The following is a 16698-nucleotide window of genomic DNA, read 5'->3' on the forward strand; positions in this document are numbered from 1 at the left end:
GAAATGAGAAAGTCCCTTTGCTACTAAAGAAGTTCAGGGAAGTTCAGATAAGCTTGCATGCTTATCCATAGCAAAGCAGATCCTCTGAGGTTTGCTTAAGGTAAATGGATTTTTTTTTTAATGCAAAACCAGGACACTACTATGGGAGCAGCAGAACATTTGCTAATGCTCTGAGAGCAGGGGAAACCCATCTTCTCCATTGTGAGACTGTGGCAACAGAGTGCAGTTGATTTTAAGCCATAGGGATTGAGACATATACTTTGTCGGTTTGGGAAGAAGGTTGCTTGCAGCCTCTGTTTGTGGAGAAATGGCAGGAACTCATAAATGACTCCTTTAACCAGAACTGAACTACAATAAAATGTTTCAAGTGGCATACTCCATTGGCAGTTTAGTGCTTTATATCTATGGAATTTAATTTGCAAGCACCCTTCTCCTGCTTGCTTTATTGATGGAATCACCAATCTTTATAGGTCATTGGGCATCTTTTTAATTTTTGAATGAGTGCTGTGGGCATCCCCCTCCCCTGAATCAGCCCCAACCTGAGAGAAAGAAAGCACGTGTACAGAAACACCCCTTTTCCAAGTGAACTGGTTAACAGATCCAGTAGAATGAATCTGAGCTTTTAAAAGCACAAAGAGCTGAATGATGAAGCGGGAAAGAGTGTCCCTGATTCAACTTCCTGCTTCAGCTCTATGTACTTTTAGAGGAAGAAAAGGGTAATCACATTCACCATCACATGAATAAAGGGGGCAGTGAGTGGGGGAGTCAGCCAGAGGCTTCATATGCAGCATTGCTTCTGCTAGCACTACACTAATGACCCCTGCTTGTCATTTATTAAGGAAGGGTTCATACACGGTCACCATCAGTGACTTACACTGCAGCCCTAATGATATCTACTCAGATGCTTACTCCCAGATAAGTAGAACTGGGATTGCATCCCTTGTTATTTTAAATGGAAGTTGAATAAAATGTAAAGAAAACTCATCTGTTTGTGGAAGGGTCATAGTAGTGGAGCACTTGTCCGACAGGAAAAATGATCTAGGTTCAGTTCATGGCATCTTCAGGTAGAGCTGGGGAAGCCCTGAGTCCAAAACCCCGGAGAGCTACAACCAGTCCGTGTAGCTGATACTGAAATGGAGGGACAAATGGTCTCACTTGGTATGCAGACACAATCAATGTATCCAGATTACTATGAATTTACTTTGGATCTTGGAAAAATTATGTTGATCACCATAATTTCTTAAATTACTCAAAAGTATTATATTTAGAACTTGGAATGGAGTTCATGAGTTTTTTGTGTGAAAAACATATCAAAAAAGCTTTCTTTATTACTGAACTCATCTTTTTTAGCAGCTTTTTAAATAGAGAAGGCAGAAAACATATGGTTCTATAATGCAGCTTAGGAAAAGCTGGAATTATGAATTCCTTTCATAACTCTTCAAGTGACTGTGTTATTAAGTCCCTGTGGCTGGTTCCTATAGCTTGCTAACTTGCTTTATTTATTTGGTTGGTTGGTTGGTTGGTTGGTTGGTGTCCAGTGCTGCAACTGCTTGAGTGGAAAGACTTCTGCTCATGTAATATGACTACCTCCTTCATCACCTTCTCCTTGCAGCCTTCTGCACATCTTCAAAATCTGCTCTGTCCTTTCAGCTCCCTTGGTTGCCTTCATGATGCCACACACTATCACTTCTTCCATCACAACATTCCTTCCACTCTTCTTTCTGCCTATGTCCTTTTTCCCAGGTCACTGGAACTGAACTTCCACTATTGATCCCAGGGGAGAGGGGCTACCAGCTCCACAGCAGCGAGTGGCCAGAGAGATTTGGGGCGCAGATGGGGGGGGGGGGAGGTTGAGAGCAGTAGGCCATCACTATAGAACCATGCAGCCCTATTCCAGTCACTAATGTCTGATGATCTGAGGGAATCACACAGCTCTTGTTCTTAGAACCAAGTTATTTTGAGTTGTGTTATAGCATGTGAAGGTTATCTGATTTTAGTGCTGATAATAAAATCCCATGATGCGATAAAGTACTGTATACATTTCCATTTGCTAATGTTTGTTTCTGTACTGATGAAAGAGTGAAGAGATTATGTGCCAATAGATTACCAAATGATCATTTCAGCTGCTAGTTAGCTTGTTTTTCGTATGTGGTGCTCCTGGGAATAATAACTGCAACTCCAATTCAAAGTCACAGTTGTATCTTTCCAACAGAGCTTGGGTCCTGCCCTATGACAGGTGCTACACAAGACATTAGTGCTGCTGTACAGGAGGCTGCCTTCTGTTGTGACTTGACATCCAAGAAACAGCCAAGAATATAGGCAGGAAGACTCTTATGAATGTGAGGACCCACCTCTAGACAATATTCAGTAACAATGAAGAAGAGAGTTCCCCTATGAAAATACTTACAGAGGGTAATAATCTGATAAATGTCACTTGTACCATGCCCACAAATTTCAGCCAGTTAGTAGTTACTGTTTTCCTTCTGGAAAGAAAAAAAATCACATGTGGCATAAAATGCCCCAGAAATGCATTGAGTTTTGCCATTTACTATATTTACTATTTTTTTACTATACCTGCCAATGTTAGTGGATTAGGATTGTAACAACACCTCATCATTTTTTCATAGGAGAATGATGAGGCAATGATAAAGAAACTGTATGCAGCATCATTAGGTTGTTTTGGGGACATCCATAGAATCATATAATTATAGTGTTAGAAGCGACCCAACCCCCTGCAATGCAGGACTCTCAGCTGAAGCATCCATGACAGATGGCCACCCAACCTCTGCCTTAAAACTTCTAATGAAGGAGAGCGCACCACCTTCCAACCCTGGTGGACCCTGCTGGGGCTCATGAACACCAGGAAAAGACCAAGTATGTTAGGTTCTGACACCAACGCTGTGTGGTGGGGTACCTGTAATGGTTCTGAGAAGAGAGGTGTTGGCAGTCTGCTATATTTGTGCTTGGACTGGCTCTTTCTGCAAAGTGCTCATTCTTTTCACCATGACCATTTCACCATAGTTTTCAAGAGCACAGTTGACACCACTGTGCTAAGTGCATGAGGGCGAAGAAGAAGAAGAAGAAGAAGAAGAAGAAGAGAGAGAGAGAGAGAGACGCCCATGCCAAGTGCTGTGTCATTTATATGCTTACGTAGGGGTGCTGCGGTTGAGTTCAGGGTTAATTGGATGCCATGGCGGAATGGAGTGGGAAAAGCAGGGCAGTATGTTTGGCTCTCCATTGAGTCCACCACTTTTGCTTGTATAATATTGCAGATATTGCAAAAATGTTGCATGACATGAAGTGTTGCTGTTCTGAGTTCAAGCCAACAAGCCATGCCCTCCAGCAGGTCATTCCCAGCCTGGCTATGCATTTTTCTTTTACAAATCGACACACAACATTCCACAGTTGTGGAAAATCCCCAGTCCTCATTTGGTTGTTTTTGGGTTTCCCTTAGAGCTTTTAATATTTTGTGGGAGTTTGTTGGGGGTACTTCTACAAACCCTGGAGTTTCCCAGAGCATTCTAGAACATTTTTGTTTCTCAGTATCCCCATTTTTTGGTTCCATTTTTGTCAACACTCACCACCTTAGTTTGCCATTAGATTGAGTGATGCTTGCAACAGGTTCTGGGAGAAAATCTGAGGAAGATTTGAATTTCACATAAGACAAGCCCTTCTGCTCTCCTGCTCTCCTTCTTCTCTCTTCACCACCACTCATTTTCAGCCCCACTAACAGCAGTGGTGTTATTTCTGTGCACTACTCTACTGCTGTTCTCATTGGTTCCAGTTTCCAAACTTTTACCAAGGTTTTAAGTTTCTCATGGCAAAAGGTGGTTACCCCCCACTTATTCAAGTCCTTTATTCACAAAATGCACCCAAGGTATTTTCCATCTTTAACTTAAACATAAACAAATCCTGCCCACAAAGGAGAGAACAATTCTTTTCATGTTTTAACTTCACCATTTGGCCCCCCAACAGGAATTAGGATTAACACTGCTAGATTGCTTCCTTCTCCATCTAATCCCTGCCAAGCTTTCCCAATGCCCTCTCATGTTTTTAAAAGTATTTGTTCATGGTACGTTATAGATTTTTTATTTTAAATGTGTCTTCCATTTAGAGGAGTGAGAAATATACGAAATGTGAAGTATCATATGTTAAACTATAAAACAGGATGTGTAATTAAAGTACCAGTTAATCTGTTTTTCCCAGCCCTATAATGTGTTCCAGAATATAATGCTCTTTTGTTAAAATAATTCCCCTTAAGAATTTAACAAGGCTATAAAGTTCTCTCCCCTACTTATTGATGTACAGTGTTCAGCTGGTCTCCTGCCATGTTATTAAATACGGATTAGAAATAGCATTGGCACCTTGAAACCATAATTCTTGCAAAAGGATAAATAGCAAATAGAATTTGATTCATTGCTTGTGTACTTCTGACCTTGTTCTACTCAGTTTAAGGGGGAAAGTGCAGAAGGAACTGGATCTTTCAGCAGAATTTACGAGGAAGAACAATTCAGTTTTGATCTGTGTAGGCTAAGAATATCACCCCTTTAATCCAGTGACCTGTAAAGGAATATGCAAAGTAGCCAAAAGTGCCAGCTACATCAAACAACAAACCATTCCCTATCAGGCTTTTGACGGTTTCTAATTTATTTATTTTTTACGGCTGAAAATATAAAAATACAGATGAAACTAATTCTGAAAAAAGTGCTGTGAGGTTTGTAGGAGAAATATACCTCTGTTTTCTATTGGGTGTGTATATTTAGCTAGTGATTAAGGCTAATTGAGCCATGGAGGGCTGAGGGGGATTTTTACCTCACAAGCGGAAGGGGCAGATACAGGTTATATTAGGGGCATGTGGCTTATGCAGTTCAAGAAAAAGAAGAGGAGTTTCTCGCCCCTGCTGCTCTTTTGCCACAGTTCTCAAACTGTGCCATTCAAGGGCCTATTAATAAGGTAAAAAGTTCTGGTTTATTTAAATTTAAATAAAAACCTGTGGAGTGGTCTAGCAGATAGATAGATAGATAGATGATGATAGATAGATAGATAGATAGATAGATAGATACATTGATCGATAGAGTGCAGGTTATTTATTTCATTTGTATACCACCTTTACATTAAAAAGTGCTCAAGGTTGTTAACTTGACGACCAAATAAATCCTCAATAGAAAAGAACATTATGAACAACAAAATAAACAATATTAACTAACATCAATGTTAAGTCTAAGGTATGAGTTCCAGACATAACCCTGATACTTTTACACAGGATTCATTATGTTTCTCTCCACAGTGAAAGGTGCTTGTAAAAGTTATACTACACAGCACATTCTAGATATTACAGCACCACTAGGTGGCACACTTTTATAGAATCCAGGTGTTAGCTGGGTTTGCCTCCCTCAATGAAGACACTATTTTCAAGAATGGCAAAGACTGAAGTTCTGTTTTACGACACAGAAAACTTTTGTGCACAATACACATGAATCTAGCAGATTTAAATCCAGTTTACTTCGGGGGGGGGGGGGATTGATTTTGCATTTAATTCTTCCATTGAAACCGGTTAGATGGATGTGCTTAACTTTGGCTGGTTCGCTTTTTAATAACACACTTTTATAAAAGACCTATCAATGATCCACTTAAACTCATTACAGAAGTGAATTCATGTAGCTGCTAGTGGCACCCTAATGAAATAAATGAAAATAGTTGCAGGATGCAGTTTAATAATGGTTATTTTCCTGGAACCATTTGCCTACCTCTATTCCATAATTATACCCATAGATGCTGCACTGATGAGTCTTGAATGAGACACCCACATACCAAAGGGGGCTGTATATGACTAGTTCCACACATGGTAATTTGATGGGACTGCACGGTCACAGTAGGATCCAGAAGCAGATAATAATTAGTGGCTCAGAGGAAGGATAAACAATTGACTTCACATGCAGCCATCTATGCTGGTTCTTTTGTTTACCCGCACACAGTACATCCTGTACCAATTTCCATGCACTGAATTCCACCTCTATGGGGCAATGTACCAACTATGTGCATAGCCAGTCATGGAATCATGGTGAGAGCCTACAACATGTGGTAGGGGAACCTCCAGTCTGTGAGCATATTTGGGCAGGCCCAATTTGTCCCAGAAGGCTGTTTCCCCCAGGCACCATACCCATGTCATATATGATGTCAGATGTGGCTGTAACAGCTGCACAGCAGAGTTTCCTGTGTAAAGACTTCAAGCCTCCTTTTTGCAGGGATTGGCTGTGTGGCTGAGCTCCTATGGAGAACTCAATTGCACAGCTGATGGTTAAGCAAACCTGGCCTGAAGTCATTGTTCATCACCTGACAGGTGGTGACTTCTAGCCTGTGATCAGCAGCATAGTAGGATTTTGGCAAGGCACGGCAGAGGACCTTTTAAAGTTCTGGCAAATCACCGATGTCATTGTGGCATCAAGTGATTTGACAGGAAGGAAAATGTGTTCCCTACTCCTGACATGAGTGCTCAAAAGGAAAGTGAATGAAGCTGTTTATGCACATATTGATATTTTCTTTTCTGATTCACGAAACCTTGAGGATTTTCATTTCTCATTTAATAAACTTTGAGTGTTTGATTAATAAAAATGCATGATTTGATTAATCACAGTTTAATTCATAAATTGTAGTGCAGACATTACATTCAAGTGCATTTGAAAGTTGAAATAGCATAAGGGTTCATTTAAAAGTCCAAAACCTGTTTGACCAACCTGCCTATTTCATTTAGATCCCTTTCTGTTGAGAAACAAATATAAATCACTTATATGTTGTATTGTATTAAATCAAGAAATCAAAATGGAGAAACTTTGCTGTGGAAATTAAATGCTTTCCAAGAAAGACTGCAATTCTATGCTGTGCAAGGGTGAGGCAGGCTTGAGTAATTTTTGAAGTCCATGCTACAACACCTCAGAATGCATCCAAGCACCTCTTACTTAAGACAGGATACCTTATTGGCAAGTGATGCTGAGTCAGTATCAGTAACTAGATTGTACATTATTTGTCTTTTCAATTTAGAAATGAATTAATGAATCCATTGACTGCTTTGTTTCTGCAATTCTCATGCTAACACATTCTTCATCTGTGTAACTGGCCTGGAAAGTAGAGACTGATGATTGTGACTCTCTAAAATTTACAGTCTCCAAGGTGACTAGAGAAAAATCAAGCTAGCCCTTTGGCAGTAATGATTTAACTTTTGGGGGAAACAAATTGTTAGAGCAAGCCAAGCTTTAAACCTTTATATTTAATGGAAACAGGATCTTGACTGTGTAGTTCTTTAATCCATTAAATTTCATTGTAAAGTTTTAAAATCTGAATAGTCTTTCTTTTGAGAAGACTATTCTGTTACCTATGGAATACTACATCAGCTGCCACTTCATTATTAAAAGTGTTTATTGATAATAGGTTGCAATTCAGAAGACATTTACACCCAAGAAGTCCTAAGCAATGGGGTTTTACATTTTTGTTTCTGACATAAGTAAATATGAAATGGCAATTGACTGGAAGAGGAATTCTTTAAAGAAAATCTTCTGGGGTTGCCAAGTTTTCCTGACAAGGACATCCATGCAGGACTGAAGTTAATCAATTACAGCTTTTAAGGTACAAAAAATGCAAAACAGTATAAAACATACTTGGATTTCTGCTTTTTATTTAGATGCAAGGAATGCAAGAGTTTGTGTGGGAACGGGTTTGCAACTGCGGTTTCATCACTGCATGACTGAAGGAAAGGTGGAAAGAAACTATCCTGAAATACTTGAGAAGAATTATTTCAGTTAGATTGTATTTGCTTATTGCAGGGCTTCCACTTTTGCATTTTCTCAACAATTACTAATGTCATTGTTTAATTAAAAATAGTGTTATTTGTTTTAGGCTGGTAGTGATGGGGAGAGTATTGGAAACTGTCCATTTTCTCAGCGCCTCTTCATGATTCTCTGGTTAAAGGGTGTCATATTTAATGTTACCACTGTGGATTTGAAACGGTGAGTTATATTTCATTTTCATTTTTAAAATAAAAACCAAAAGTCTTTGAAAGCCTTACATTAGGAGCACTCATCTCTACTTACTCTGAGAGACACATTTATTTATATTTATTATTTGGATATATGCAGTGCTTTTTCTGGGGGGGGGGTGCAGGGGTATGCATACCCCTAAATATTTTGTGAATCTAAGTTTGGCCTCATTGAGGGGCAGTAGTTCAATATGAGGGGGGAAATGAGAGTACCCCTAAACATTTTTTTAAAGAAAAAAAGCACTGGATATATGAACCATTATAAAATATCGGAGTGGTGTACTGAAAACTAAACTGAGGTATAAAATTGACACCAAATTCTGTGGGTGTCCTGGAGATTGGGGAGCTGACTTGGACATTTTCTTTCGATTTCCTTTCAAACTGAGCTAGGAATGTAGGGTAAGCAGTTATGAGAATGAAATGTGCTGTTAGCTTTTATTTGGATCCCAGCAACTTTTATTCTCAGAATTCGCTCACACTCGCAGCTCAGTTTGACTAAAGCACCTGTTCTTCTTGCAACATTTGTTGTTGAAAATCTTATAACATTGGCTACATCCCTTTTTTACAGATCAAAAGTAACAAGAGCATGAGACAAATATTTATTTCCCACTCTCATGCTGAATACAGTCAAAGAAAATGGAGCAGAAAAGGCCAATTTAAAGCAATGGAATTTAAGTTCTCAGTAAATATTATATGCATATTAAATTCAACTGAATTTAAGCACACTTTGTTGTCTCCAGATTGCTAAATCTGATTATTCCATCCTGCAAAACGTATCTTTAAGTAGTATGACATTCAGAGCACATATATACATAGGTATATTTTCAGAAGTAAGCCCCGGTTAGGTCAATGGAAATTATTCCTGCATAGGAGTGCAGCCTCAGAAATCAATATTTTTAATGCCAAATCAGATAGCTAACTTTAAAAAGCAAGGTTTATCTAGCAGGGCAGGTTTCTTCTAAAAAAGAATGTTTGTCTCATTTTAGGAAGCCTGCAGACTTACAGAAGCTAGCTCCAGGAACAAATCCTCCATTTATGACTTTTGATGGTGATGTGAAAATAGATGTGAATAAAATCGAGGAATTCCTAGAAGAAAAATTAGCACCTCCAAGGTATTGTACTTAGCTGTACTGGATTCAATGGAAGCAGAATATGTGTTGGCTGTTGTTTTAGATCAATAAGTTATATAGACTATGGAATGGAAAAAATTAAGGTAGTTAACATATGATTAAGATATGTGATTGTCACAGCTGAGTCTTATTGAAATATGAGCCCAATCAGGAACCTTCTAAATAAATAGTTGAGAAGCGCTGAGTTAGGATTAAATTATTATGTCTTAAATTCTTCAGATATCCCAAACTTGCACCAAATCATCTGGAATCTTACTCTGCAGGAAACGATGTGTTTGCTAAATTTTCTGCGTTCATTAAAAACACAAGGAAAGATGCCAATGAAAGTAAGTATTAAAACTTTTGTATTGTTACTGTGAACAAATGCCTTTGGCTCTCATCTCTGTATGCCTACATTCATTTTTGGCCATTTGTCAAAGGTCAGTGTTTCTTGCCTTATATTTGTTGCTAAGCATGTAAACATGTCTGAGCTGACAATGGTGATGGGTGCTGTGACTGTTGCAGTCATAATGGTACCTGTGGATCTTTAAATTGTGGGAATCAGTTATATACACCTATAGTTCATAGATGTTACCTTCTTTTCCCTCTCCTTTTTCCAATAGTACTGCACTTTGCTAATACTGTCAAAACAATTCCGGAGGACAAACAGGCAGCTTTCACTGGCATTATTATAGAAATTTATTAGAATAATTAGTGTTTCATAAGTGATATATGTCATAGCATAAGCCATTTTGTGCTATCTTCTGCTGTCCAGTATCACTTTAGTATAAATAGTACAGTGGTACCTCGGGTTAAGTACTTAATTCGTTCTGGAGGTTCGTACTTAACCTGAAACTGTTCTTAACCTGAAGCACCACTTTAGCTAATGGGGCCTCCTGCTGCTGCCGCGCCGCTGGAGCATGATTTCTGTTCTCATCCTGAAGCAAAGTTCTTAACCTGAAGCACTATGTCTGGGTTAGCGGAGTCTGCAACCTGAAGCATATGTAACCTGAAGTGTATGTAACCTGAGGTACCACTGTACTGTACTGGCCCAAATATAAGCCGCTTCCTTAAAATTGGTGGCGTCCACGTGGTCCGAGAAAAAAATTGCGGCCCTAGAGGACCCACACAGCGCACTGGGGAATGATGGGGGGCTGCTGAAGGCACCCCAACATTCCCCTGAAGCGCCAGCCCTATACGGTGCAGCTGGGGGGAGGTTTGCGTAGGGCGGTGGCGGAGGTGGCGGCCCGCCCAGGCACCTGCAACCCGCCACCGGCTGCCCCCCCCACTGGGTGGGCACCCCCTTGCTCCCTAACAACAACAATAAAAGAAAATTCTGTGGGGGATGCACAGCAGAGGGGGATCGCATGGTGGCACCACCGCAGCAGCCCCTGCCGGCACTCGCCATCCCACCGCCTGGTGTGCTTGCCAGGGCTCCAGCAGGCGTTAAAGAGTTAAGGGTGGGGGGGTTCACTGTATGTCTGTTTCAGAAGTGTTATCAGGCTTTTTGTAAGGTCGCAATTATAAGTCGCATTTTAACTTTTCATGGTCGGAATTGGGGGGAAAAGTGTGGCTTATATTCAGGCCTATACAGTAATGTTGGATGAAGTGAAGGCCCAAGACAGGTGTTGATCATCATGTGAGCTGCGCACAGGTGGGCTGAAGCGAGCTGCTGCCATTCCTGTGGAGCCTCCTTTTATTGAGACAAATATGCAAGCTAGGCAGATACATTTTGGGCTGTGATCCTTACACATCTTCCGTCCCGAGATCGTGGGGTGGTACAAAGCTATTTTGGCACCTGTTTCCACAGCGTCATTTTCCCCTTGCACAGTGTATGACGAAGGAGACAAAAGGTCTCAGGGACAAAGGTTACAGACAGGACACCGCTGACTGCTGAGACCGCAAAAGGTCAGACATAGGGAACGATGTTCCAGACAGCTTGTGGCTTGTCTGAGGGGGAGTTTTGCCCTGCACCCCAAGGTCACGCATGCAGGCAGACTGTGGCTGCCTGCTGGTGGGGAGTGTGCTCCCTCCGGACCTCACTCTCCACTCTGCAATATCCCTACAGTTGGTAGTATAATATATAGCAGGTTTGTGGTATTTACTCCAACATGTCTTTCTTGAGTAAGTATTGAGCCTTGTAGACTGCAAGCTTTATTCTGAATGGTAAAAACCACTGTTCTAGTGTTCTAGACCAGAGATGGCTGGCCTATGGCCCTCTAGATGCTGGACTGAAGCTCCCATAATTTCTGACCATTGTCCATGCTGGCTAGGGCTGATGGGAATTGGACTCTATAGTTTTTAAAATATAGGAGGGATATGGTTAGACAACTGATTTAAACACAACAAAAAAGTGGCTTTGTAAACAAATGAACTGCCGATTTCTATGAGCGTTCCGTGAGTGAACACACATAATTTGTTCAGCAAATGCAGATAATTTGCCTGTGAATGCCAACTTTCCAAAATCATGTCGCTGTTCATTGCCTGTTTAAATGACAACTGTTTGCACATATGCAGATACAAGGAAATAGACCATGTCTTCACTGTATATTGCAGAGTTATAGCAAACACATTTTTCCACGGACCTATCTCCTTGCTGCAGATAGCCATATCAAATATGTTTGCTCCATGTGTACCTGTAAAACATTATTGCATGTATCCTAACTAATGTGAATGAAAGAAGCTTACTCAAGGACTCCACTGTTTGGATAGGTTTGATGTTTATTTGTTGTATCAAAATGACTTTTTGTGTTAATACAATTTTTTTAAATAGTAAAAGTTAGACCTGCAATAAAATGTTGCAGTATGGAGTGCTTTTGTTTATGGTTCCATCTAGCTAGCTAGCCAGCCAGCCAGCCAGCCAGCCAGCCCTCTTCCAAAATATTATACTCCATTCTGCCTCCCCTCTCAGTTTTCTGTTTGTCTGTTCTAAATGACAGTCAACATTTCATGACTATAAAGAAACATTTGACTGCTTCTTGTGGGATTTGCCCATGAGGTGGATTTTTTAATGCTTCATACCCCATAAAAAACCCACACTTCCTCCATGTGCTCTGTCCTTTCTGCATCTTTGTTCGGTACCAGCCTGTTTTCTGCTTTCTCCCACCGCCTAACTCTTTCTTCTGCCGCCTCCTCTATCAACCAGAGCCATCCCCGCCCCCCTGCTCCCACTATACAGTGGTACCTTGGGTTAAGAACTTAATTCTTTCCGGAGGCCCGTTCTTAACCTGAAGCACCACTTTAGCTAAAGGGGCCTCCTGCTGCTGCCACGCCACCGGAGCACGATTTCTGTTCTCATCCTGAAGCAAAGTTCTTAACCTGAGGTAATATTTATGGGTTAGCAGTGTCTGTAACCTGAAGCGTGTGTAACCTGAGGTACCACTGTAGTTTGAATCCAATTTGTGCTCTGAGCTTTGATGAGTGGCTCCACAGTCTGGATTTGATCTCTGGAGCTTTCCCCCTCCCTTTTCATATACAGTGGTACTTCGGGTTACATATGCTTCAGGTTACAGACACTTCAGGTTACAGACTCTGCTAACCCAGAAATATTACCTCGGGTTAAGAACTTTACCTCAGGATGAGAACAGAAATCATGCTCCGGTGGCGCAGCGGCCGCAGGAGGCCCCATTAGCTAAAGTGGTGCTTCAGGTTAAGAACAGTTTCAGGTTAAGAACAGATCTCCAGAACGAATTAAGTACTTAACCCGAGGTACCACTGTATATGACCACACACACACATACATTTTTGCCAGTTTGTCCTATTGAGGGTGGAGATAGGTTAAACATTTGAGTTCATTGTCTCTCTATATTTTTTCTATTTCTCCAAATCTTGAGATCCTCCTGAACATGTGGCTACTTCCCTCTTCTTCCTGGTGGGTATTGTTTGGGCCACAATACCAATCATCACAGATTTCCAAACTCTGCTAGGAATTCTATTCTAGTCTTCTTTGATTCTAGATTTGGAAAAATCATTGCTGAAGGCTTTGAGGAAACTGAATAACTACTTAAATGCCCCCTTGCCTGAAGAAATCGATGCCTATAGTACTGAAGAACTCACTGTTTCCACAAGGAAATTCCTAGATGGAGATGAACTCACGCTAGCAGACTGCAATCTCTTGCCAAAACTACATATCATCAAGGTCTGGATTTTCCTTTCTGTACTGTGCTTGTTTACCCTTGAACCATAAGGCAATAAAAAGTATGGAATAAGGTATCAAAGTCCTTAACACCAATGACAGCAACACAATATTTCGAATGGACTGTTCAGTAAATTAATTTGTTCACACTCCCACAAGGATTTGAAGATCTATGTGAAAAGGTCCATCTTAAAAAATCTAGATAACTAATCTAGAGAAGATGTCTAATGTATCCCCAGAGGTAGGAAGTTTCACGAGGAAGAAGGCGCTTGCATGGGTTGCTATCCTGAACACTATTCAGGCTCCCTCGGCCTGAAAAGCGAGATGAGTGCCCCATCCCATAGTCGCCTTTGACAGGACTTAGCCATCCAGGGGTCCTTTGCCTTTACCTTACCTTTACGAGGAGGGCCCTATCTACAAATCTTTGTTGCTGTGCTGACACATAATGGGAAGCTTGCTCAAACAGGTACAAGTCATTTAGAACCTTTTAAGCCAACATCAATACCTTGGAGTAGGCTATAAGCTTATAGGCAGCCAGAGTAGATCTTGAAGTGAATGTGACTTCTGTTTTATGCCCTGCAGAATCAGAATAGCAGTATTCTGCATCAACTGGAGCCTCTGAGCAATCTTCAAAGGCATCTTCATATAGAGTGTAATCTAACTGTTGCCACGTGTATGATGATTTCCTTTTCTCTCTGTTAGGTTGTGGCAAAGAAATACAGAAATTTTGAATTTCCATCTGAAATGACTGGAATCTGGAGATATTTGAACAATGCATATGCGAGAGACGAGTTCACAAATACTTGTCCTGCAGATCGGGAAATAGAGTTCGCCTATTTGGATGTTGCAAAAAGAATGAAATAAATCAAGAATCTTCTATTTCTATATATCTTCAGTGAGCTTGATTTTTAAAAAGAAGGAAAACCTCAAGAATAAAATGAAGAGTCTGCTCTGCTGCAAAGTTTCAAGTTATGAAACTGGCCAATCCTTGTGAAATAATTATTTTATTGATCTGCTAATTCAAGTATAGTATAATTGTATATTTGTCGCATTGCAGATATGCGCATACGCACATGCAAATATATGTATTATTTTTTGGCAATAGAACAAAACTCAAAACATTTGCAGCAATATTAGAATCTAGATTAGATAGTAATTGCAGCTTTAAAATTTCTAAACAATAGTTAAAGGTATTTCTGTAAGCATTGATCACCGTATCAGGACAGAGAGAATTAGATAAAGTCTGTTTTTTGTTGGTCAATGGGAGAACACCTATGGATTTTAAGAAATGTGGATTGTACTGTTTTGAGGGGCAGTCACCTCAGGGGAATTTAACAGTGTATCTAGTCTACTATGTGCCATTTCTTGTATCTTCGCCCTTAAACCATGGGCTTGTATCATACGCTTCTAGACCCCCTTCAACATTATGGCCGGCATGCTGCAGATGACTTGTTTACATGTTGTGTGGCTTACAGCCCTAAGCTTTGTTGCATCAGCTTCTTACTACTTAGGCTGGGACATATGTACAAATGAACAATGGCACTGCAATGTCAGAAAGCATTCCATTGTAGCAACATTACAATATCTAAAAACAGCTATGCCATAGCTCAAAGCTATCCATGAGCCAAGACTGACCTTAAAGCTCCTACCGTCTAATTTCAGGTGCTGTGTGTGGTGATGGTCATTTATTGGTGAAAGGAAGTCAGACTGGATACTCAGAAGGGCTTATCACAGGTTCCCTGTGATACCCTGAACAGATTCAGGAGCCTTAAGCCCTTTCTCTATGTCTACCACGCAAGTTGCTGATCTCCCACCTCTGATTTCTGCTTCTCACAGACGTCAGTGTCACAATTTTTATTTTATTTCTAAGCTATTGCCAAATATATTCAGCGACTGAAGTATTTTTAAAGCAGAAATCGGTTCATTCTGTCTCACAAGATCCATGTGACAAAAACACAACACAACATGTGTACAAACTGTACTCACCTGTGTAAATAATAGAAAGCAACAGATTATATCATATGAATACAAATAAAAGGGCTGGGTCAAATTTTGTTTTAAAAAAATACATTCCATCTTCCTGAAGCTCCACCTCTCAGCTACAAAGCTGTGGTCAAATTCTGTCTGCTGTACCAGATTTGCCGCTGCAGGGTCTGTGCAATTCATAGCTGTTATCCCACCCTGCTGCTCCAAGGCTTGAAGTGTTCAAGCTTACTTGAAGTTAAGGAGGTCTTTCCTTAGTAAGGCACTCTGAAAACCAGAGGTTAAGGGCTTATTAAGAAGTGCATGTACATTGCTTGATTAATCAACACTTGAAAATTTAAAACCCAGTTTGTGAACTGAATGCATTAAAAAAATATCTCTTGTCTTCAGATGACGTGGAACTTCCATCATGGTATTGCTCTGAGATGGCTCATCAGCACATGCTGTAGTCATCAAGTGATGAACAGGCATGGGTAAACTTGGCCTAAATGATAATATTTCCTCAGGCTATTGAAATGGGGCCTCTTCCTACTCACCTCATTAGTTTATAAAATTCACAAATGCTGTTCAATTTTGAGGAAGAGGAGGTCCCTTTATCCTTGTTTTAGGAACAGGATTCATTTGGACATCTTTGAAAAAGATACATTGATTAGCAGAAAACACGTTTTATTACTGTGATGTTTCTGAAAGTTCATGTTCAAAGTGTAAAGGAACAAAAGAGCCACAACAGCAGACAAAACCTACTGGATTATACTGTGGCTACTAGGAATTCTCTCCACTAAACGTAGCAGCTATCAGTTCCTCTGTATAGTTATCCCCATATAAGATTGATTAAAATGTATATTTGATAAGCTGAACTTTTTTTAGAATAGGAAAATATTTCATCTCAAGAAGATGAGTACTTTTCTTACCAATTTTACAACAGTGTGGATTTTCTATTTTAAAGATATATTACTTCTGTACTGTATAATCATGAAAATGTACTTTGTGTAGCATGCTTCACATTCTTTGTGATTAATGTAAACAGTGCTAAATCCTGCAATTTCCCCCCCAATCTATAGAGTGAACCTGTTTAAAACTTAAACTATTTTACAATACCAAGATTAAATGCTGAGTTTGACTTTTTAGTATGCATGAAAGAAATATGTCTGTCCCCCCTCATCTTCAGACGTCTATATAATTTAAACCGCACAAAAAAATCGTTGTAGTTGTTTAATATGCCTTACAAACCTGAAAAGAAAATACACCAATTCTGACTTAAATATGTTGTATTGTGCTTATTTTCGTTTAAGAACATACTGACACTAGTTTGCATTTTGTGATATAGGAATGAAATGGAAAAATCTGAAGCATCACTCTGCCCAATTGCCTAAGTGAAAAGCGCTTTGCTGTAGCTGCATTGTGCTCAGTCTTTTAAAATATTAGAAACTCTTTGCACCTTT

General features: G+C 40.0%; 1 protein-coding gene across 2 annotated transcripts in view; it reads left to right on the forward strand.

Moving 5' to 3' along the window:
• Nucleotides 1–16518, forward strand: part of CLIC6 (chloride intracellular channel 6) — a 130163-nt gene extending 113645 nt beyond the window's left edge. For both annotated transcript variants that reach the window (XM_083438693.1, XM_083438692.1), the window contains 5 exons: nucleotides 7891–8000; nucleotides 9016–9141; nucleotides 9379–9485; nucleotides 13095–13276; nucleotides 13976–16518. In XM_083438693.1, coding sequence (XP_083294819.1) covers nucleotides 7891–8000; nucleotides 9016–9141; nucleotides 9379–9485; nucleotides 13095–13276; nucleotides 13976–14137 — 687 coding nt within the window. In that variant the 3' untranslated portion in view covers nucleotides 14138–16518. The remainder of the gene's footprint in view (nucleotides 1–7890; nucleotides 8001–9015; nucleotides 9142–9378; nucleotides 9486–13094; nucleotides 13277–13975) is intronic.
• Nucleotides 16519–16698: the final 180 nt, after the last annotated feature.

This window comes from Podarcis tiliguerta, assembly GCF_965153285.1.
Source record: "Podarcis tiliguerta genome assembly, chromosome: 4".
NCBI classification, from domain to species: Eukaryota; Metazoa; Chordata; class Lepidosauria; order Squamata; family Lacertidae; genus Podarcis; species Podarcis tiliguerta.